Raw genomic sequence first — 23,535 nt, forward strand, 5'->3', positions numbered from 1 at the left:
CTAAGAGCTGTGTCTTTCCTAGAAATGTGTCTTTCTCCATGTGAGTGGTATCAGTAAAAGGGCAGTGAGTGCACAAGTGATTAAGAAGGCTGTTTTACAGCAACATGCCAGTCTCCCGCAAGACAAAAAGAAAATCCAGGTAGCATTACACAAGAGAAAGGTACATTTCTTTCTCTGATCTCTTTAGTGCTTACAAGATTTAGATAACATGCTTATCATGAAGCAAACGGAGATATTTTGCAAGTTTTACTTGGTGTGGTAACAACTGTTACCCTTTATACCTTTGTAAATACCCTGAAGTTCGCAAGAGTAAGGGCATAAATAAAGTGAACAAACACAGCCTAACTCCAAATACCTTTTGGCTTTTCACATGCATCTCTAATTAAATGATGAGGATGAATTTTTTGTGAGGTTGTAATAAAATAAAATTATTTAAATAAATAACTGACAAAATAGTCATACAGTCAGAATAAATTACCATGATGTTTTTAATTACTAAAGTAAGTTTTGGTAGGAGGGAATGAATAATATTAAAAGATTTAATTAGTGAATTCAGAGAGGGATTATTTAGAGCACTAACATCAACAACATAACATCTAACATAATTAGAGATCAAAGAAAGTCTACCAGGCAAGCAAGACCCTTCTTGTAGAAGATGTGGTGTCCTAGTCTTTAATTCTTGCTTTTCTCTCATTTAGGTTTCTTTCCCAAGTACTTTTATTTCCTCTAGGATATTTAACTGTAGATAATTAAATAATTTTTGTAAAGGATCAAATAACCTGTAGCAGTTGTCTGTTGGCTCTTCAAAAACTAAACATCAGAAATGGGTGAAGAATACCAACATCACAATCCCACTACATATGAGAGGAAAGGGGCAAAGGGGAGCTAAATAACATCACTGTTATTTAGTACAAATGCTCATTTAAATTTTTTTCTCAAGATTAATAAAGGGTTCTTCTGACCTGGGTAATTTCAGCAGTGCTTTGGAATAGTTGGTCTATGAAATTATAGGGCAGAGGCCTTGTTTTACCTTGGCCCCGTCCTGTGCATTTTGATGACTCTCAGGCATGTGCAGAGTTTAGAATAGGAGAGCTGCCAAGAGGCAAAAATAAATTAGATTAATTAGATGCAATGAATTAAAAGGAAGTTTGTGAGGAATTTTTTGTGGAATCTTTTTCTACTCAAATGTGTCATACTTATTTTTGCAATTTCTCTGATTTGCTCCATGTTTTCTGGCTGTACTCAGGAATCTGTTCCAGGCACTGAAAAATATCTCCTTTGTCTAGACTGAATGCAAAGGGAGAACATCTAATAAAAATATTCAAAAGAGGAATTTATTTCCATTAAATTTGTCTCAATTCCTCCATCCTTACATTTTCTGTAAGAATTTGAAACCATAGGGATAAAAAACAACAAAGAAACCCCACAAATAAAAAAACCACAAAAAACCAAAACCAAACCAACCAACCAAACAAAAAACCAACGAAACAAAACAAACAAACAAAAAAGTTTGCAAAAATTGAATTAAAATTTCCAGGTGAAGAAAAATGTTTAATTTGCTCTGATATGCAGATCTTTGAAATTCCTGCACAACTCTCCAAGAGAAGCAAATAACAGAATTTATGAAAGACATTAATTTTCAGTAACATTTTTGTAATTTGACAAACTTCAAATTCCTCTACAAAAGTGACTATTTACTGTATAAACCACATAGGGCTTCTGTACCAGCCCCACAGTACATTCAAATGTATCTCTTGAAAAGTTTTGGTTGTAGGGTTTGAAATTAGTTATTAAAAGCTTTTCACATCAACAAATTGCATATTGGAACAGGAGAATAACATGCCCTCATTTTTCTCCAGCTTTCTGTGAGCTCCAGAGGGCTCTGTCCCTGGTCGGCTTCCCCATCCCACTGGAAAGGGCACCTCCTATCTGGGGGAGGTCGTCTGTAAAAAGAAGCCCAACTGCTCACAGTGATGACTCAAATCCACTAGTCTGCTCCAGTCTGCCCAAGCCCAAAGCTCAGTCTGCTTCTCTCTGAATGTCTCGCCATCGGCTCAAACTCAGTATGGCTCACAAGAGCTCTTAATCTGTCTCCTAAGCTATCCTTGCTACTGCTTTTTCCAGTCACTGTGGTTAACATCACTGGCTGTTCTGTTGCTTGGTGCCTTGAGCACCTTCAGTCTAGGACTCTGGAGGCTCTCTGTAAATTTTGAGGCTCTCTGTAAATTTCTCTGTGAACTTCAAAGCTTTGACCTTCCTCTTACTTCCACACAGCTAAAATTACCAGTCCCGCTTTCATCCTTTCATCGCAAGATGCTTCTCCCTGATTTTGACAGAGCTCATTTCCTGCTCATACCTCCATGCCCACAGCTGTAAGCAGGTTTGCCCTTTCCTCCCATGTTCCCATCCACTCCCCCGACATCAAGCACAACATAATTCTCCTGCGTACAGACTGCAGCCACTCTGCCATCTTGGACAACCTGTGGCACCATCTGTCGTCACACATTCAGGAACCTTTCACATCAGTAATGCCTTCTTTCTCCATGGCTCTGGCAGTCAAGGTGAAGCTCTCTGTAAAAACATATATAACTTTGCCATTATGCACCTTCAACCTGTCCCCAGGAGCTTTCCTTTTTCACAGACTGCAAAACACCAGATTGTGGGCATGCTGCAAGTGTTACATGCATAATAATGACCTGCAACATCACATTCTTTTCTTCCATGTCTCTGAATGCAAGCTACCTGTTGTCTTGTGTTCTTCACTTTGATTGAAAGTAGTAGATTATAAATACATGGAGCATCTCTATCACCTAGCCATGTGTGAAAGATGGCACAGTGAAGTCCTGGTCAACATCTGAATTGCACAGTCTGCAGTACTAGAAATACAGAGATTTGATATTTAGCATCTTTGGAATGTGTTATTCAGTTTCAGGATTAGATTTGACTCACATCCCTTCAAAGAGGCTAAAGTTATCCCTAAATGTTTAAAAGATGAATTCTAATTATTATAATTATTTAGCATCTACAGAAATCAGGTACCTTTCTTGAAAAGCACTTCTGGAATCAACTTTTTTTTCATTCTTATTTTTTCCTTCACTGTGGAATTGTAGAGGTTATATTTTAAATAAATTGCTATACAGGGTGACTAAAGGACTACTTTGTGGCATAACCTTGCACAGTGTTCAATTTAGTTTGAATTTCAGATTTGGCTATCACTGAATTGGATATAGTTTTCTTTCTTTCTCTTTCTCAAGTACTGAGAGGTTCTTCTCAAAGGCATGTACAAGTCTCACTCGGAAGCACATTTCTGGTGCTCTGACTCCAAAGTTCATTCTTTCTGCAGGGATCTATAGTTTCTATATTTTTATAACCCAAACAAATTTTTTTCTGAGATATAACAGAAAGCTTTATTTCTAAGCCTTTGAACACATACATTCAAAACGTATTAAACATGGATAGATGATAACATCAGAAGAAGAGATTTCTAAATGTGGAGTCTTTTAAAAAGAGCTAAAACTGTTCTCCTTTCCAAGAAAAATATATCAGATTCCCTATGTTTAGTGTATTTCAAATTCTGTCAGCCTGTCATAATCTGTTAACAGGAAGCTGCCTACTGGTTTGCTCACTGCCAAGATTAAGGGTGACATTCATTCACTCTTGAAATCAGTGACAAAACTTCCTTTGACTTCAGTAGGCAGAAGATTTCATTCAAAGCAGAAAATTTTTATCCATAGATTTTCAGCATGGAAAAGAATTAAAAGCTTTCTTCCAATTCGTACTTATCTCCACTTTCAGATACTACCATATAAGAATTATTTATACTGTCATCCTTTTCTATATAAAGATTATCTTAGTTGCTTTTAACACTGAAGGCAGGAGTTAGCATATAAGGTGTTTTTTTCAGCATACAATAACACCAACAAAATATACTTTGGAAAGGCAAAAGCAAACACTGAAAATTAACAATTATATTTCCACTTCACTAATATGGATTTGCTAACTTTCCACACAAAAGAATGAACATAATTTCTTTAGATAGAAAATTAAATTCGTAAAGATAGTTCTTTTTTTCAGAGTGAAGTTTGGTGGGAGGAGGTAGAGGAAGGGCTGATTCAAGATTCAGTGAAATAGGTTCTGGGAAAAAGTAGACAGAAAAACTTCTGTTGACTTTGTTGGACTTTATGTCACACCCTTCTCCCCTGTTAAATACTGTGTAGCAAGAAAAGTTCAATTCCTTCTAACTTTTCTTCTGCAATAGCCTTCTTAAGAAGAATTTGGCAAAATACTTGAGCCATCTCCCAAATGAATTGTATAAGATTAGGATTAGTTTCCAGAAATGCTGAAGTAAGTATAATCTGGATATCAGGAACACAGTGATTTGGTGCATAAGTAGGAACCAGACCTACAAACCTTGCAAACACTGAAGGTCTCTGTGAAAACTTATTAAATGACCCAAGCACAGCACATGTAGTGACACCTGAGTATTGACTGTCTACACAAGAAGACAAGGACACAAGGGCACAGATTTTACTACGTGATCTCTGGTTTCTGGCAAATCCTTCTTTTACTGGCAAATTACATGTTAAAATTTAATAATAATAAAAAAGACTAATGGAAAAAATTTTGGTCATCAGTCTTATCTACCATCAGAATTTTATTTGTTCTTCACCTCAGATCACCGTACAAGGAAAAGGTAAACCTAAAACACCTTAACTTTCATCTGTCTGAAAAAGCTTCTTCACCGAAAAGTGATTTTGGATTTGGAGTACTTATACCATGATCTCAGTGTTCATCCTCCTACAACAGTTTAGATATGTTGGTTTAGATTGCCTACCTGATGAAACACCCTTTAATACTACTTTGTAATTGCAATGCCATGCTAATGCTTCGTGGACATCACTACATCACTGAACTGACTTCATAGCAGGGTAAGCACATGTAAGCACACCAATGCACATACCCAGGGCAAGCTAGAGGATGATTCTGTGGTGTGACACTGACTTCAATGAACCCATCCTGTCCCATGGCATATAGAGAAGTTTACTGCAACGAAATATTGTTTTGCTTGATTGTACATTCAAATATTGACCAGACGTATGTCATGTAGAAGTTTCTGTGATTGAGATAATAAAACCATATTTTATTATGTAAGCCACTTCATAATTCAGCTTAAAAACGAGCAATCCTTTAATTACCCATAAACAATACAAAATTATCATAATTAATGTGTAGACTAGATGAACATAATCTAGGAATCAAAGGATCACTGAAAATCAACAGGACTTAGGCTCTTGAGTCAATGCTTCCAAAACAGAAACCCATCAGGGCAGACAATTTGAGAGTCACATTCCTCCGAAACTGGAGTTACTTGTACACCTCAGCACTCTCATCACAGCACAAGACTGAGGTTCTGCTGACACCTGTTGGTAAAGGTCTGAACAGCAGAACTGATGTCACGCAAGTAAATGAAATAAAAAACATACCTAGAAAACAGGAGCAAAGGTACAGACGTGTCTTCATTCTATAGCAGAAAAGTTTCCAGTTATTGGTAAGTCATAATGTGAGTGAGGTTTGGGAAAGAGCGACAAGGAAAGGTAAAAACAAAATTTGCTGCTAGATATTTTTGTCAGATCTTTCCTGACCAGGATGATGAGTTCACTTCCTACTGAGTCAATATACTACTTGCAGTGAGTAATTGTGGAGATGCTGACTAAGCTGAAAGAGATTTGCTAATGACGGATGATCAGCAGAATTATAATTAATATCAGCAGAGACCAGTATCTGTTTTGTAAATGATCAGAATCATGCTAACATAGGAGTGTGATAAGATGACAAACACTACTGAGAGATTTTCAAACTTTTTGTTTTATACGCAGAAGATAACTTTTTGCTTACTCAGCAATTTATCCTCAAACCACAGCAAATATCAAAGCTGAACTCTGTTGGTTAGGCCCAAGAAAAGGTAAAATTTTAGTAGAAATTTACTTTCTGGAACAACACTAACAATTAAGAAAGGCTTCAAATTTTCAGTCGTATCACAGTCCTGATGTGTTAAGCGAACATATTGTAAAAAGGCAGAAGAGTGCAACACCTTTCCTTGTAAGGATTTCTGTTGTCAGACAGCACACTGCATTCTCTTCCATTTGTATAGGGGGTGCATGGTGTCTGGTAAGAAAGATATGTTTGGGGCAGTGTTTTAGACATTATGTGAACCTGTATTAGCTGCTTTCCTGATAAGAAAAGATCTGACAGTGTAGATTTGCTTCTTCTGCGGTTGTTCACTTCCTTCTACCTCCACTATCCCCCCAAAAAACAAGGGAGAAATTTACAGTACAGAGAAATTTCAATTTCTGTCCTTGGTGCTCACCTTTGAAAGAAAATTACTTCTTGTAAAATTACCAGTCCAAAGATCTTACCTTGGACTGCTATGTACTTGGAGTTTTTTTGTGTATTCCCACCTTCATCCTGTATCCAGGACGAATTGTAAGGTATTGTGACAGACAGGTGCTGTGTGACTGGATGCTTGCCAGCCTGTTCAGGAATTACCCTGCCCTGCTCTGAGAGCACTGCTGGAGCCTGAAGAACTGCCGTGAGGAGCTTCGGAGCACTCGTGGGGCCAGGCTGCCCTCTCTCGCCAGCTCAGGGAGCTCCAGCTGTGTGGAAGAACCATAGCTGCCCAAAACTTCCACTACAGCTCAGACTGGCTGCTTTTGTAGCATGAAGCTGATACTCGGAGATGTTGTGGAAATGCCCGGGATATTGAGATGTAGGGCTGTTCAGTCAGATACATGACAGATAACCTTGCCCGAGCTGCTAAACAGTCGGGCATTCTGGACAAACATAAATACAATACCTTCAAGCTGAAAGAGACATTTTCACGAGGTAAACTGCAGCTCTGAATCAGATGCATGGCCTCTGCTGTTTACAAAATGAATTTGCAGTAGGCTGCCAAAAACTCACGGACAAACTGTGCACATACAGCTTATTTGTGTTGCACACTGGAAAATAGAACTCTTGACAGAAGTATTGAGCTAGTAATTCTCCCCACGATGCAAATTTGTGTGCATATACAATTCTGTCTGGGAAGCTTTAGACAGAAACAGCCTTGGCTTGCCAGTATGTACCTAAGCAAGTTGCTCAGACAATTAGCAAGCTTTTATCAGCATCAGGCATGTCAAGGCATTGACATTAACCTCCTTGCTGGTGGCATGTTCCTGAGCTCCAGAACAAAAGGTGTAGTCGTAGTCAGCAGCAGTCCTGCTGCCTTGCAAAGGGAGAAAATTAACAAAGAAACAAGGTAAGAAGAAAGAATGATAAAAAGAGAAGGGATAAGAGAAAAGAAGACACAGCTGTTGTTTAGGATGTAAGCAAAGATGATGAGCACGGTTATGTCACTTAGTAATAGTGGGCATTATGAGGCTGGCATATTTCATATGTACACCACCGTCAGCCTCTACACAGGATGGTAACTCTTTCCATTAAGAGAAGGCAATCAGTTCTGAGCTGGTAACTATAAAGGTTTGATGCCATTCCCAAAATGTTTTAGGTCATTGTCATTCCAGATGGTTACTTTATTAACAATCATGAGCACTTTTTGGGCTGACCAGACCTTTAAAGACCACACACGAACCTCTGTGTCTCCAGCTGGTGCCATTAACCACGCATACACACGAGTTTACCCTGGATGAAGAGCTGCAGTGAAGCCCTCCCCAGGCTGACACGACAGCTTGGCAAAGGCTGTGGGCAGCAGCTTCATTCAGAAGAGAAGCAGTTCAGCCACGTTTGCCAAAGCACCTCCTGTCCCCTGTGTGTTTCCATTGTACAGGAGTACACCTAGAGGAAAAATGTTCGCACATTTTCTGATCTAGGAAATCCTATTGTAAAATAAACACCTCATGGATGAGCCTGAAGCAATCCAATTGAAGCACCTTTACTGGGTGCCCTTTCATCCAGACTGGCAGTGCAGACCAAGGGCTGGCATGGGACTACACACCGTGACACTGGGGGTGAGGACAACCAGCATCAGCCAGCTGGGCTGGTGTTCTGGAGTGGCCATCTTCACTGGGACCAGGTGGCCAACTTCTCCTTTGCTTTTAGGGCAAACGGGAGTCACGGGAAACTTGTACAGGTATGTTCGATAGAAATGCACTAAAGGTTTGAGCAGACCAAGCCAGATTTAGCCTGGAGAAGAGAAGGCTCAGGGGTTACCTTATGGCTCTTGACAACTCCCTGGAAGGAGCTTCTATCCAAGTGAGGGTTGGTGTCTTCTCCCAGGCAACCAGTGACAGAATAAGAGGACACAGTCTTAAGCTGCATTAGGGGAGGTTTTATGTTGGACATCAGGAGGAATTTCTTCACAGAAAGGATGATCAGACATCGGAATGGGCTGACTCCACACCCAGAGAGGTGGTGGAGTCACCATTCCTGAAGTGTTTATGGAAAGACTGGATATAGCACTTACTGCCACGGTTTACTTGACAAGGTGGTGCTCTGTCACAGGTTGATGATCTCAGAAGTCCTTTCCAACCTAACTGATTCTGTGATTCTGCGACCTGGCTTCGAGCTGCCGGAGTCACAAAATCAGAATCCAAGAATCAACCCCACCCAGGACGCAGCTGTTTTCGGGCCAGACCGGAGCCTCTTCCCTCACCGTGTGCCAAGGCTGGGAAGCCGAGCGGAAAAAAGATGAAAGCCTGCGAGTTTATTTCTTTGCAAACGTTTACTGTAAGGAGGATGAAACCCGGGCGGTGCCGGGTACACCGGGAGCACGGTGACCAGGAGCGGGGAGCAGAGACCAAGGGCGGCAGGCCCGGCTCGTCAGTCGCCGCCATGGCGGCGGGAGCCTGCAGGGGGCGCAGCGCGGCGGCGCTGGCGCTGTGCTGGCAGGGGGCGGCCGTATGGCGGCGGCGGCGCTCCGCCTGTGCCGCGCTGCGCGCCTGCTGCCGGCTGCTGCCGCCACGGCCCGAAACACGGCCCCAGCCCCGCGGCCGCCTCCGCGCCTCGCCTCCTCCTCCTCTTTCTCCTCCTCCTCTTCCTCCTTCTCCTCTGATTCTCGGCCCTCTCCGCCGCAGCCCGCCATGCAGGCCTTCCAGTACCCCGAGGTGTACCGCGACGAGACCGCCGTGAGTCCGGCGCCGGTTGGGACAGCCCCGGCGTGCGGCGGCCGCGGGGCCCGGGCGCGGAGCACGCGGGTCGCCATGCCCCGCGGGTCGCCTCGGGGCGGGGGTGCCGCCTCGGCTCTCGGGGCTTTGTTCGGAACGCCCGGCGTGCTCCCTGCGCAGGGTCTCGGGTTTGTCGGGCCGTGGCTGCTGCCGGGGGTTTGTTAAGGCTGGATTGGGGCCCTTGCGCCGGTGCCTCCGGGCACATCCCGCGTGTGCGGGGCCGGGGGCCGGTCCGGGGCGGGTGGCGGGACCGGGGGTGCGGGAGCAGCGGCCACAGGGCACATCCCCGACCTTCGGTACCGGTGGGTGTCTCAGGGAAACCCAGGCCTCCGCCCGGGCTGCAGCAGCGCCAGCAGAGGAACAAATAGTCTATTTATATAGTATGGCACATCTATAACATAGTCCCAGCTCCCTGTGTTTCCACCGTATCTGGATACACAAGAGATTACGGTGTAAGTTTGGCTAAAATGGGTTCGATTTTCATTCCCTTCTTCAAAGCACTGTGCATTGTGCACGGGCCAGGAAGGATTTACATTGCATTTAAAACAAACTGTTTGCTGGTATGAGCCAAAGCTGGAAAAAATCCTGAAGTATTTACTTTTCTAGTTGACTGAAAGGCTGAATTGTGCAAGCCCTAGTAGCAGGTATCTAGTCTTCTTTTGTGTACTGGAGGAAGGAAGCAGGTAAATTTAACCACGTGGATTAATCTTTTGTAGTGTATTTGTTTTGTTTGCTTGTTGTTTTGAAGGTGGGCTTTTGATTTTTTAAAATTATTATTTATATATATATACATTATACACATACTTGTGGGCAACAGTAGTAGGGAGGGCTGAACCAGAGACCGTTTGTGTAACTAGGAACCATATCCAGTAATCAGGTTCTATGATTTGGCTTGAAAATCTTAAGGGTCTTGATTTGGTTGGCAGGGTTTCTTTTTTGCTTACTAATCTATCTTGTGGAAGGAATTTATGTGCATTTCACAATTTTTCTAGTGCACTGTGTTTTTTTTCTGAGAACTACTCTGCTGCTGTGGTGCCATCACCAAAGAGTGGTAATACTTGTAATTCACCTGAGAGCAATGTATTGGTTCTCTTTCTTGGCTCCTGAGCACTGAATGCTTTTGTTAAACTCCAAATGCCCTTCATCATGCTGACTGTCATTCCTTGATGGATAGAGTTTGCTTGTGTGCATGTCTTTTTTTAAATTGCTGTCTTTATAAATTCAGGTGTCGGATTACCATGGGTGTAAAATCAGCGATCCATACTGCTGGCTTGAAGATCCTGATAGTGAACAGACGAAGGTAACCATTTTTGCCTGGGATTGCCTGTTTTCACATGGTTCTCTTTTATAGACCAGGTGCATTGGTACTCTGCTTTTGGAGAAAGTGCCAATTCTTTTTGAAAGCTTGTATGTGAACGAAGGTGTAGTCCGTGTGATATCTCCTGGCACCAACAGCAATGCCATTATTTTGACCCTGTGTTTTAATGGGGGAAAGGTTGAACGGGGCTTTGAGCAACCTGGTTTACTGGCAAATGTCCCAGCCCATGGCAGGGGCATTGAACTAAATGGTCTTCAAGATCCTTTCCTACCCAAACCACTCTATGGTTCTATGAAAGTCTGGCTCACTTGGTATAACTTAGATCACAGAATTTTTAAAATTAAACCCATACTCATCTTGCACCTAATTTTCTTGGCCAGTTTGAATGCTTAAGGTGGTGATGTCATGCTGAAGAGAAACATTTAAATTTTAGGGTGCTTTGTCCATTGTCCTAAGTACATCTAAAATCTAAAATTGCCATAATAAAATAGTTAGGAAAGGATAGAAGGAAAACTTGGGCTTGCTTTCTTCTAAAACTGATGAAGTGTGTGAGTACAGTTTTTTTTAATTCTTTTTAAAGGCAAAACCAAAAACGTTTTTCTCCTGAAGTTAGGCTTTGTCAGTGTCTGTTATTACAGATTGGAGGTGTTGCAGTGTTTTCAGCCTGCAGTCTGGGATAGCTAGAATTTGCTTCTGAAGCTGGTCACTGAGAGAGGATCATGAAAAACAATGATTTGTGGGCCAATTCATATTCATGGCATAGGGAGTTGCAGGGATGGTGGCAGAAAGTGATAGGTGATAGCATTGGGGGGATTTCCTCTGTACTGGCTACTAACTTAGTAATTACTCTGTGCTGGCTGCTAACTTAGTGATAATTGTAGTTCCAGATCCTAAACACAGGCTTCTACCCACATTGTGTTAGAAAGTTGATGAAGGGCATGATCTCTGTTCAAAGATACCTAACAGTGTGGCTTTCTATTAATGAGATTCCTTCTAGGTTCTTCTGTGTATGTGCTTGCCTTATACATTTTCATGAGCCTGATGTTGGTCAAATAGAACTTAGAATAACTGTCAAGAGCAAGATAAAATGCGTGCAGCTAGGAACTGATTCCCTACTTACAAATCTGTCAGCATATGTAAATACTCAGGTGGATTAAAAAGGTTGGTTTGGGATCAGGTTTTAGTGTAAAACTCTGCCATGGACCTTAGTATCGAAAACGACCTATTTAGAAAGTTGAGAGAAGTAAACAGGTTAATTTTGTGCCAAATTGAGAGGAATGTATATGTGGGAGGTATGGTCATGTTTTTATTTTAGAGATGCCTTACGGACACCTATTAAAGTGTTTCTTGGGATCCTGTGATAGATTAGGGATTGAGAAAATGCAAAGACCTGATTTCTTGTGTCCCTATATTCAACTTACTGTGAACAGGTTGGGCGAGAACAGTTGGGGGACAGTGAATCACATTCTCTAGAGCTTGCAGTTTATACAGGAGGCAGAATAAGGAATAGGGAATTATAACAACCTCGCAAAAGTGCTGCAGCCCAGACACAGGTTGTCATATTGGTGGAATGAAGGTCATTACATCTTACTTGCCTACACTGGAAAAACTACTCACCTTGGCAGAAATTTTGCAGTGCAAAATTGCAATAGTAGCAGTATGACAAAAGGAGTGGATAGAGTTCCTGTGTAAGTAAGTATGCAAATATATCATCTTACTCCAAAGGAGTTACTGAACAAAGGGAATTAAAGTATTTTTCGGGTTTACATCTTTCATAAAAGTCAGAAAAAAATTGCTGTCAAATAGATACACAAATACATTGGAATTCTGCCTTTCTAGGCGTAGCAGGAATAGACATGTCAAACATTGGTTTGCTCACAGAAAATAAATGAGTAGGCTTCACTTAGTTTCTGTATTGAGTCAGTGGAACATAAAGTTTGCTATTCCCTGAAGCATGGAGAAAGAAGCAAAGGTTTGTGAGGTTGGTTTTAACTCTGAAATGTCCATGGTGATTTCACCTGATGTCCACTGTAGATCTAAAGGGACTGGGATGAAGGAAACCACCCACAACAGCTATGAGTTAAAAAAAAATATATTTATTGTCAGTGACCAGTCCAAATGATTACATGGACTTTTGATAGCTAGCAGTTTACAAACAAGTGAGCATAGAAGGGTGAAACATTTTTTTGTTATTGGCTAAATCAGGTATTTTTGCAGTGTGAGTAGTGCAGATGATGCTGAACCTGATCCAGTATAGTTTGCAGATTTCCAGTAAGGTCAAGCAGTTGTGTGGTTTCTCTCTGTCTTCTCTCAGCTTCTTGCACTAACAAGAATGCTTCTGTCCCTCCCTTGCATGGGTAGAACCATTGCAAGGTGATGTTCTGGGAGGGAACACTTTTGTGGATTATTTTTTTATTGACATACATGCCTAATCTGTGTCATCCCAAGGCCATGTGATAGTTGGATCCAAGATGGTCCAAGAATGGGATCTTTCCTTTTCTAGCCACCCACAGTCTACTTTTAATTAGGTGAAAGTCAAATGGATCTAGCAGATTTTCATCCGGGTCTCAAAGATGATCTCATTATGTATGCAGTGCATTTATCTGCTACAAAAAAAGGTTTTTGAAATCTGAAGGTGGCTAAGCAGGTCTAGTGCACATTCTTAGAGCTGATAATGTCAATTGTTAAGTCACATCCTCAGTCCCTTGTGGAAAAGCTGTTGTTCAAGAAGTATGCACTTCCATGTTCACAATCTATGTGCTTTGCTGTATCTCTTTTTTTCCCCTTGCGTGTGCTTGGTTGGAACAGTCAGGGGTAGCTATAAAATGAAATAAAAATGAACCCTTGGTCAGGTGGGGAAGTTCCTGTCTCACTTTGGGGAAAGGAAGTGCAGAATGTGAGTTTGTGCTCTGCTGCTGTTTGGCCGTTGACTTCTGAGTCAGATTATGGAAACATCCCTGGCATAGCAGAAATGTGCTATGCTGGTGAAACACTTCTGGTAATGACATAGGCCACAGCCGCAACACCACACTTTGACTGTTGTCTTGGCTTTGGCTTAGTTGGACTTTCAACTTTGTGGTTTGTTTTAACACTTCGTGGAAAATAAGCTCATTTTTAGACCACAGCAAAGCCTTTTGCTGCTATGTCAGTCATATACAGTACCTTAATTCACTGACAGTGTAGGCAGTAATGCTGAGCTTGTTCCAGACATGAGGGATGGACAAGCAGGAAAAAGCAGGAATCGTGGGGTTGGGTTGTACTATTCTGAACATGTGTATATTTGAATTAGGACTAGAACTGAAACTCTCAAATCTACATTTAAATGGAATTGTAGTTATAATAGACCAGTGTTTTGTTCACGTTTTGATAAATTTTCCAATTGCACTTTGAAATTCCTTTGTTAAACACTAAAAACGTAAATGTTCAGGGGCAAGTCACAAGATAGCTTTCTTTTTTGTAATACTTAAGAAAGGTATGTGCTCTCTTGTAGGAGTTGCACTGAACTACTCTTGACTGAATATACATATATATATATTTGAACTGTAAATACTTTGCAGAGTAATAATAAAGGCTGGTCATGTTAAAACAGTTTCTATTCTGAGGCTTTTTCTTGGAAAGTATACTGTCAGTGGAATAATAATCTTGATAGAATAGCTTAGTAGAATGTAGGAAGGTGATAGGTTGTAAAAAAGCATGGTTAAAAAGAATTTGTGTCATGGGTTTCTTAGATGAAGTTTACTTTGACTATTTGACTACTGTTTTAGAATAACAATTGGCCTACTTAATGGCCAGACACTTCAGCCTTAAGTAGACCATATCTACTCTTAGTACAATGCTTTAGAAATTGTTTTGCTTTTCAAATTACTTTATTTTCCAAGAAAGCCATAAGAAGTTGCCTTACTTGGACCCTTATTCTGTTGCTGCTAGCAAAGTCTGTCCTGGTTCAAGGCTTATGATTGTCAAATGCAGAAATCTACAGGTGCAATAAAAATCTTTTTCTTTAGGTTCATGAAAGTGTACAGTTTCTGTTAGCCCTGTAGCCTGGGTGGCATCTGTTTAGCTCAGCATGGTGGATAGAGTTGTTTACTGTAGGAGTTTCTGCTGACATATGTTCCTGTACTTTATCTAGCCCAATATTTCAATTATGTATTGCTTTTTAAACATGAGTGCAACCTCATGCTCCAAAGTGTGGAAACAGAAAATTGTCCAACTGGACTGTATTCTTCTCCATAAAACTCTTTGTAAGATCTGTAATTTCTTGCTTATTTTTCATATAGCTGTGGCATTCCTTTTACAAATAATCTTGGAATCTTTGGTGCATACTAATTGGAAATTAGAAAAATATATTAAGTTCCTGTAAAAGCAAAATTATGAGTGATACAGTTGTGAGTGTAGTAATTAGTCTGTAAGCATGCTTTTGGGCAGCAAATGCTTGTCAGGAAAAGTATGTGTTTCATCTTTGAATATCACTAATGAAAGCAGATGTGGTAAGATGTGTCTGCAGTTAAAAGTGGATGACACACAGTTCCAGTATGCCTTTGCAACAATGTTGTCATTTTCATCATGTTATTGATGGATGAAACAAAGATGTGTGCCAGTTTCTGTTCCCTACATTTAACTGGAAAGTGCTGTTGGCTGTCCAGTACAGTGGATGTTCTTACATATGTTTTTATAAGCTATCGTTTCTCTGAAAATGTCACAGGACTGGGAAAAGTTAGTTTATTTGTGTAGGATGCTCAGTCCATATTTTTGTGTATGTGGTCTTAAAAATTCATGTGTTTCCATTTAGAGAAAACCAATTCAGATACACATAATTCTTGGGTAGATTTGATTAAGTTCTTTTACCATGTGATGGGGGGACGGTTATAGTGATAAAATGTGGAGGCTGCATGACCTACCACTGGGATGTGCTGTGCACATATTAATTCTTCACCTGAAGAATTAATACGTGACTAAACACTGATAGCAGCAGGCGAGTGTTTGCCGGGTACTCTGGTACTCTGCCTGTACAGGCGCTGGTTTTTCTGGAGATCTGTGAAGCACAAGTTGTACAATGTGGATTGTAGCCCTGCTTGCTGTTCCTGTGGATCATGCCCTACAATGAAGTGTAACTCAGATGTTACAATGTGTTGTTCTGATTGCTCTGTGGCAGATTCAGGATAGGTAGAAACAATAGGCTCTTTCAAACCCTCTGGGAAAGAGCCCTGTGTAAGCAAGAAATGAGTGGACAGGATTTAGTGCTGGAGGTAAGAGGCTGGAGTCCGAGGGTGACACTACAGCTACCACTGCGATATTTGATTGTGAATTACAGCCACACACAGTGTCCTGTCCTACCTCCTTCTTATTAGCAGCTGTGGTTCACCTTAAGGTGCTTAGGTATTAATTTTATGTTAATGTACCATGCTGTAAATAGGCATTATGAATCACTAGCAGAGCACCAGGTTTTCCATGCATGCAACAAACAGCTGGAGTGGTAATGGTTTTGATCACTCTCTTTAAGTGTTTGTGACGGGAGCTGGAGTGTTTTAAAGAAACCAGACTCAGAGTTTTCAGAGATTAGTATTTTTTTCCTAAGAACTGATCTGTGAACAGTACTTTGGGCTTCTAATGAAATACTGGCTGGGACTGATTCTGTGTGTTATGTTAATATGAATAGATGATGTACGTGACATTTTGTGCCATCTTAAAACTGTTCCCAGCTCCTGAAATAATAATGCAGTCTGTGGACAGTATTTGTCATTTAGGCAAATATGAGAGTTTTTAAAAGCATGGTGTGCCTTTGGAGGTTGTTACTTTAGTTTTTGGGGTTTTTTTATGTCTTTGTTTGGGTTTTTTGTTTAAGGTTTCTTTCGTTGTTGGGGTTTTGTTTTGGGTTTTGGGTTTTTTTTTTTAAGGGGAAAGGCAGGACTGTCATGTCTTTTGGCTGGTTACCCCAGTGTATGCCCTGGAGAGTCATTATTCAAGATATAAGTTGAGTCTTATTAAAGAATCGTGGCATAATGCGAATAACCATGTAGGATTCTTCATGTGTGACACTGCATAATCTATATGGGGGAAAGATGTCTGTGATGCATTGCTTCTGAAAATGTTTTCTGTAGAAAATAGGTGTTTCTGCTTGAGTTTATATTTTTTTGGTTGTTTTCTTTCAGGCGTTTGTGGAGGCTCAGAACAAGCTCACAGTACCCTTTCTTGAGCAGTGTCCTGTCAGAGGACTGTTCAAGGAACGAATGACTGAACTCTATGATTATCCTAAGTACAGCTGCCACTTCAAGAAAGGAAAAAGGTATGTGCGGAATGTCTTTGGAGGTGGTGATGAATGTGAAGCAAGTTAGAAGCAACTACTAATTAGGAAAATAAATTATAAATTATATTTGTATTTATTTCTTTATAGTTGGGAAGTAAGAAAACTAAGCCAATGTTAACATGTGGTTGTGTGATGCAGAGCACAAGGTGCTTCACTCTCTCCAGTTTCTAATCATATTACCTTCTCCTGTTGTTGTAGGCTTTTTTTGTTTAGTGATAGCCAATGAAAAGCAGTAGGAATTCCCTTGTGAAAAACTGTTCCTGCAACTGCAGGGTGCGTGGGAAAAATCATTTGGAGGACTTAAAGCAACTGATGGAAAAAGATCTGTTTTTTTAGGAACAAAGAAATCCTGCTATATTCCAATGCCTAACCTACTTGTATGCCTGTTTTAATTCTGTGGCTAGGTGAAGAGATGGTATTTCTGTGTCTTGCCTGCGGTCTGGAGACTGCAGCTGCTACTGACTTTAATGTGACCTCTCTTAGAAACACTAGCAAGCTTCTAGAGAAAGGGAGTAAAGGGACTTAATTACATCTAAAGATAGTTTTAGCAGTTGAAAAAGAGATAGTGCAAACAACCAGCCACTCTTAATCACAGGAAACACAGATAATCTTTTTCAATATTTTCAATTGTTTGATGCTTGCTGAATGAGCACCTAGATATGCCATGTATGTGTTCACCATGATCCACAGATGATGAGAAAGAGGATGTCTTGTTGCCTTAAGAGGCATTTGAGAGGGATTTGTTTTAGTGATCTGTGCTGTGGGAAAGGCACTGATACTTACTACTAAGGGAGGGAAATTCTGTATGGAGTGAGGTTTGGTGAAAGTATATGGCGGGTAATGAACCCAAGCTGTTGATGGATTTAATGTGGATTTTAATTGTCATGGATGTGGCACAACATGTCAGTGTACAGAGGTGTGAGGTTTAAGCGCAGAAGCAGAGGAGCTGTTTAGGACAGTGCTGCATCTGGGAAGGTAAGCCTTATTGAGTCAGTTAGGCAAAGCTTGTTAGTTTGTATGTGATGCTCATGCAGATATAGCAGGTGACCAGGTCTGGTCAGTGACTGCTCTGGAGTCTCTGACCCATTTTCCCTGTGCAGTGCAAACATGTCTGCGTGTTGTTACCTTCAGTGCTATTAAGGCTTAATGTTGCAGAAGTGCTCATGGCAGTGATAAATAAAGTCTCTGCTAAGAGATACAAATTCTTAATTTGATGCAGCTGACTGTCCTCCAGAAAGAACATTTGTGCCAGAAGCTTAATGTGCTTGTAATTTATGACACTTTACTTCGACTTTAATAGATGTCTTTTTAGTCTTTCTGAGTGATACTCTATTTCTTGGCATGTTCTGGATTTAAATCAGAGCAGTTCAAATATAATACAGAGAAGCCCTATGTTGTGATGTTTGAGGCAATCAAGAGGTCTCTACTAAGTTAAATATCACTAAGTAAGGTGTGGCATAAGGAACTATTTGAAGAATTTTCTGAACTTCTGATGACACTTAGAAATTCTTATGTTTAAATACTCTTGTTTTCTGATGAAGAATAGATGCTAAAGGACAGTGTGTGAAGAGTTGTTCTGTAGAGTCTGCAGAAAGGAAGGGTGTCTAGGGAGGTGCTATGTCTGTCTCACTGCTTGACCTTTGCTTCCCAGCTTGTTGCCCAGTCTTGCAGAGGTGAAATTGGCAAGAACATGCCTGATCAAATAGAAAATTACTTTTCTTTTTATTCTATTTCTTTTAATCTTTCAGTTTTGCACTTGCTGAACATTACTGTTTTGTCATTACTTAAGCAAATTACTAGCTGATATTGTTAACCAGGCCTTTGTGAGTATATTTTCCCCTTCTGGCTATACCAAGTTCCCGTGTTTGTACCCAAATATGAATAGGGAATATATGAACTTATTTTTAGACTTGAATGTTGCTTCGAAAATTTCCCTGTTCCCCCAGGTGAAGCTGCTGTCTGGAATTTTTAAGTGGTTTGTTTGTGTAGTAAAGTTCTATGAATATGAGTGTTAATTTCTTTGAGTTCTGTAGTGTCTTAGGACGTGAAGAGTATCACTCACTAAAGACAACTCTGTAAGTGTCTGTTCCTACAACTTTTTCAAACACGCATTTGTAGGGACATTGAAACAGTTTTGGTTCTATTTGATTTGAACATAAGTCTGTCACCCAGTATAGATTGAAAGCAGCTGTATGAATGACAAAGCTGAGAACATAAGGGATGGGAACCTGTGCCAGTACTTGTAACAGAGACATGCTGCAGCTGCCAGAGATGTTTAACATAGACAGCTATGTGCAGTTTATAGTATACTTAGCATTCTTTGAAATGTACTGTGGCAAATGCAGCTTTTATTTTTAAAGGATATTTTGGATGCATCCTACCCATGACTCCTACTCTGCTGTGAAACTGGTGTTTCCCTAACCTATTCATCTTTTATTTGCTTCATGACAACCTCATACAAGTTTTTTGTGCTTACCTAACTGAAAATCAGAGTTCTTCCTACTTAATTTTTCCCTCTTGTCTTCTTTTAGGTATTTTCACTTCTACAATACAGGGCTCCAGAATCAGCGAGTTTTATATGTACAAGACTCCTTGGATGCCGAAGCCAAAGTTTTCCTTGATCCAAATAAGCTTTCTGATGATGGCACTGTGGCCTTACGAGGTTAGTGAAACAGCAGTTCCTGCTGAGTAAGTCTCAATCTTCAGCAGAAGTTGAAAATTTAATCAAAGTAATTACAATAGCCCCATGTGGATTTATAGGATGTTTCAGAAGAACACTTCTAAATCTACATTGTATCCACAATTAACTTGGTTCAGTTTTCCAATGCTTTTTGCACAACTCCTAACAGGTTTCCAGTGAAATACAAGCAGCTCTTGAGGCTGTCCTTAGCAAGGGAAAAGAGTTTATGTATTTATATTGATTGGTTCTCTTAAAATTGTATTTTGCATCTTTAAAACAAGCCAACAAGTTAAAGTAAGAGACTATGAAGGAACATGGCATTAACCTCATGATCACAAAATTATTTATGTTCACTAGGGCTGTAACTTCTCTTAGCTGTCCATTTTCGCACTCCCTAGTTGCTCATTTGTAGAAGCAGACTCTTGGACTTAATAAGTCCTCTAAGACTGTTCAAGGACAGTTAATAAAAGTAGAGGCTGGAATTAGTGAATGTTCCTCTAAAAATGACCTAGTTGAAAAGAATCAATATGGCTTTTTCTATGGAGAGGTCTTGCTTAATCTGTGCATATAGCATTCATATAATCTGTGTATTTCTGGAAGTCTTATGGCATAGTCTCCTTCCAAATGCACGTAGAAAACCAACAGCTGTGTAACAAAAGGTAAAACTCCTGGTGTTGATTAATAATTGATTTAAGGACAGGGAAAGGAAGAACTGATGGGCTGTCAAGTGGAAATCACCAGTAAAGCCCTGTCAGGGACTGTGCTAGGATTTGCAGTGTTCATATGCTGAACGTACTAGAAAAAGGAGTGAGCAGTGAGGTAGCAGAGTTCGGTGGCAATACAAAGTTACGCTTGGCTGAAGAATGACTGAAGAGTTGCAGAAAGACCTTAATAATAATAATAAGTGGGCAAAAAATTAACAGGTAGAAGTCTCTGTGCAGATAAATTAAGTGATGCACAGGGAACAAACAATCCTAACCTCATTTATGGAGGAACGGATGAACTCTTGAGCTCACTGTGACCTCTTGGGAACAGTGCTTGGAGTGTAATACATGATTCCATGAAAATGTCGACTTGGTTGTTGGTAGAAGCCAAACAAGTACCAATTTATTCATCAGGAAGAAATTTCTCCCTGGAAGTGCTCAAAAAACAACTCAGTGTGGCACTCAATGCTGAGATTTAGTTGACAAGGTGGTGATAGGTCAAAGGTTGAACTCCATGATCTTGGACCTCTTTTCCAGCCTTAATGATTCTGTGATTCTATGAAATAGAGAACGAAACAGGAGACACCATTACATTAGCAACCCAGGAGTTTATACTGTACCATTGAACACTAAATCAAGTCCCAGTCTCCTCAGCTCAAAAGGGACTCTGAAATACAGATTGGAGGAGGGCAGTAGGAATAATCAAAGGAAAACCTGAGTGTGCCTGGATTAATCAGCTTGGAAGAGGGACAATTTAGCAAAGATATTAGAGATCTGCAGAATCATTTGTGGCATGCAATAGGATGGACAGAAGGAATAAGAGTTGATTAGTCATTTTTTATTACACGAATGATGGATTATCAAATGAAAACAGTGGGAGTCAGGTCCCACTGAACCACACGGTGGTGCTTCATGCTGCAATATATAGATCTGTAGAACCTGCTACCAGTGGATGATGGTGGTGGAAAAAGGCAAGGTGGACATAATCAAGGATGAGGGAAGCATTCAGGAGTATTAGCCAACTCCTGCATGGAAAAGGAGACTGCTAAACTAAAAATGGTTGGAGGTGATAATATTTGAGGCAAATATTACATGTGCTTGCATTGTTCTTGCATTTATTTCTGCATTTTGTTCTTTTGCTTGCATTGTGCAATATCAACACAGGTTGGGGAATGAAGAGATTGAGAGCATCCTTGCTAACAAGGTCTTGGGGATCTTGGTGGATGAGAGGCTGGACATGAGCCAGCAGTGTGAGCTTGCAGCCTAGAAAGCTGATTTAATCCTGGACTGCATCCAAAGCAGCGTGGCCAGCAGGGCAAGGGACAAGATTCTGCCCCTCCACTGGAGTCGTGTGAGACTCTGCCTGGAGTACTGCATCCAAATCTGGGCCCCCATTGTAGGAAGGACATGGACCTGCTGGAGAGAGTCCAGAGGGGGGCCATTAAAAGATTAGAGGGGCTGGAGCACCTCACCTATGACTATGAAGGGCTGAGAGTTGAGATTATTCAGCCTGAAAAAGAGAAAGCTGTGGGATGACCCTATAGCTTTCCTGTACCTAAAAGGGGCCTACAAGAAAGCTGGAGAGGGACTTTTTACAAGTGTAAAATGTAGTGGTAAGACAAGGGGGAATGGTTTTAAACTGAAAGAGAATAGGTTTAGATTAGATACTAAGAAAAAATTATTTGCTGTGAAGATGTTGAGGCACTGGAACAGGTTGCCTAGAGAAGCTGTGGATGCCCCATCCCTGAAAGTGTTCAAGGCCAGGTTGGACAGAGCTTTTAGCAATCTTTATCTAGTGGAAGATGTCCCTGTCTACAGCAGGAGGGTAGGAACTAGATGATCTTTAAGATCCCTTCCAACCCAAACCATTCCATGATTTTATGATCGTTCTTACTTGTGTAGGTTCTCCTGAGAACAGGTAGGTGGAATTGTGTTCTGAATCAGAATGGCCACCCTTATATTATTATGGGAGAGAATATATTGGTGTGGCTCAGTGGTGCCTCTCAAAACTATCGTGTCTATGAAATGCAATTTTTTCTTGGGTCATTTTTTGGTAGACTTTCAGGTCTGTACAGGCCTATGATAATTCAGTCTCTTCACCTGACTTGATTTACAAGAATGAATTTGATCTTTATCAATTCTAATGGAAGCTATTTATTCCTCACTGTTTGGATCAAGTGAAATATATATCACAGGTCTTAGCTGAGAGTACTGGTAATTAACCATTTGCATGCTAGTGGCAGAGTCTTCCAGTTACTTCAGTTTTCAAGGGTTTAAAGGGTCTAGTTTTCAGTGACTTAGTTTTTTAAGTGATATTTACACTATTTCAGGATACTTAGCTTGCATCTCTATTAGCTTCTTTGGTACTGTTTCTGTCTTAAAATTTCACTCAGGTTCTCTACCTGTGTTCGTTTTCATTTTCTATCACTTCCTGCCAAGCTCAGGGCAGTAGAAGAAATATGATTCAAACAATAATTCAGATTTTGGGCATAAATTATGTTACTGAACATGGATACACTTACAGAGTATCTGTGCCTAAACTTGGATCTGTGAATTAATTGTGAAGTCCACAGATATTGGAAAAGTTCTGTGAATCCCAAATGGCAGCAGATGTAGTGTCTTGCACTACTTTTTAGAAAATAAACCTTCTCTTAGTGTTTGGTGAACCTTTCCATTGACTAGTATCCCAATTTAATCTCGCTTCATTTTGTTTGTTTCCAATTTCCTAGGTTATGCATTCAGTGAAGATGGTGAATACTTTGCATATGGCCTGAGTTCTAGTGGCTCTGATTGGATTACTATCAAGTTTATGAAAGTAGAAGGTCCTGAGGATCTCCCAGATACACTGGAGAGAGTTAAATTCAGTTGCATGGCATGGACCCATGATGGAAAAGGCATGTTCTATAACTGCTACCCGAAACAAGATGGGAAGAGTGATGGTAGGTATGACCATTCTAATTGCATGCTATGTGGAAGCAAAATCACTTTTGCAGTGAATTGGTGCAACAATTAACTCTACAAATCTATATTGCTGTACTGGTTGTGCAATTAGAGAACAAATTATGGCTTGTATGGCCAAAGCCTATGTTCAGTTAGTGTGAGTCATTTCTTGTCTGCCTGCACCTCTTTTTCTCTTGAAAGTTTGCTGCTCCTTTTTCTCTGGGATGATTTACTTAGGTTCCATGTTGGTGGTGTTGGCTAGAATTTGATGTCTGATGGCAGCTTACTTAGATCTTTCCCCTTATGCATTTGTGTGGGCATAGACAAACTGCTTTAGGAGACTGACCTGATGACTAGCAGTGTGAGGCATAAGACTTTTGTTGTTCCACCAGATTAATTCATGTGTGGTTCACAGCAAAGGAAAATTA

General features: G+C 40.6%; 1 protein-coding gene across 1 annotated transcript in view; it reads left to right on the forward strand.

The window, feature by feature from the left end:
* The first annotated feature begins 8,882 nt into the window (after window positions 1-8,882).
* The window catches only part of PREP (prolyl endopeptidase), an 86,272-nt gene continuing 71,619 nt past the window's right edge, over window positions 8,883-23,535 (forward strand). Inside the window, exons 1-5 of the mRNA XM_014880414.2 lie at window positions 8,883-9,122; window positions 10,387-10,461; window positions 16,629-16,762; window positions 19,315-19,445; window positions 22,897-23,106. Coding sequence (XP_014735900.1) covers window positions 8,898-9,122; window positions 10,387-10,461; window positions 16,629-16,762; window positions 19,315-19,445; window positions 22,897-23,106 — 775 coding nt within the window. The 5' untranslated portion in view covers window positions 8,883-8,897. The remainder of the gene's footprint in view (window positions 9,123-10,386; window positions 10,462-16,628; window positions 16,763-19,314; window positions 19,446-22,896; window positions 23,107-23,535) is intronic.

Source organism: Sturnus vulgaris, chromosome 3 (assembly GCF_052056855.1).
Source record: "Sturnus vulgaris isolate bStuVul1 chromosome 3, bStuVul1.hap1, whole genome shotgun sequence".
Classification (NCBI taxonomy): Eukaryota; Metazoa; Chordata; class Aves; order Passeriformes; family Sturnidae; genus Sturnus; species Sturnus vulgaris.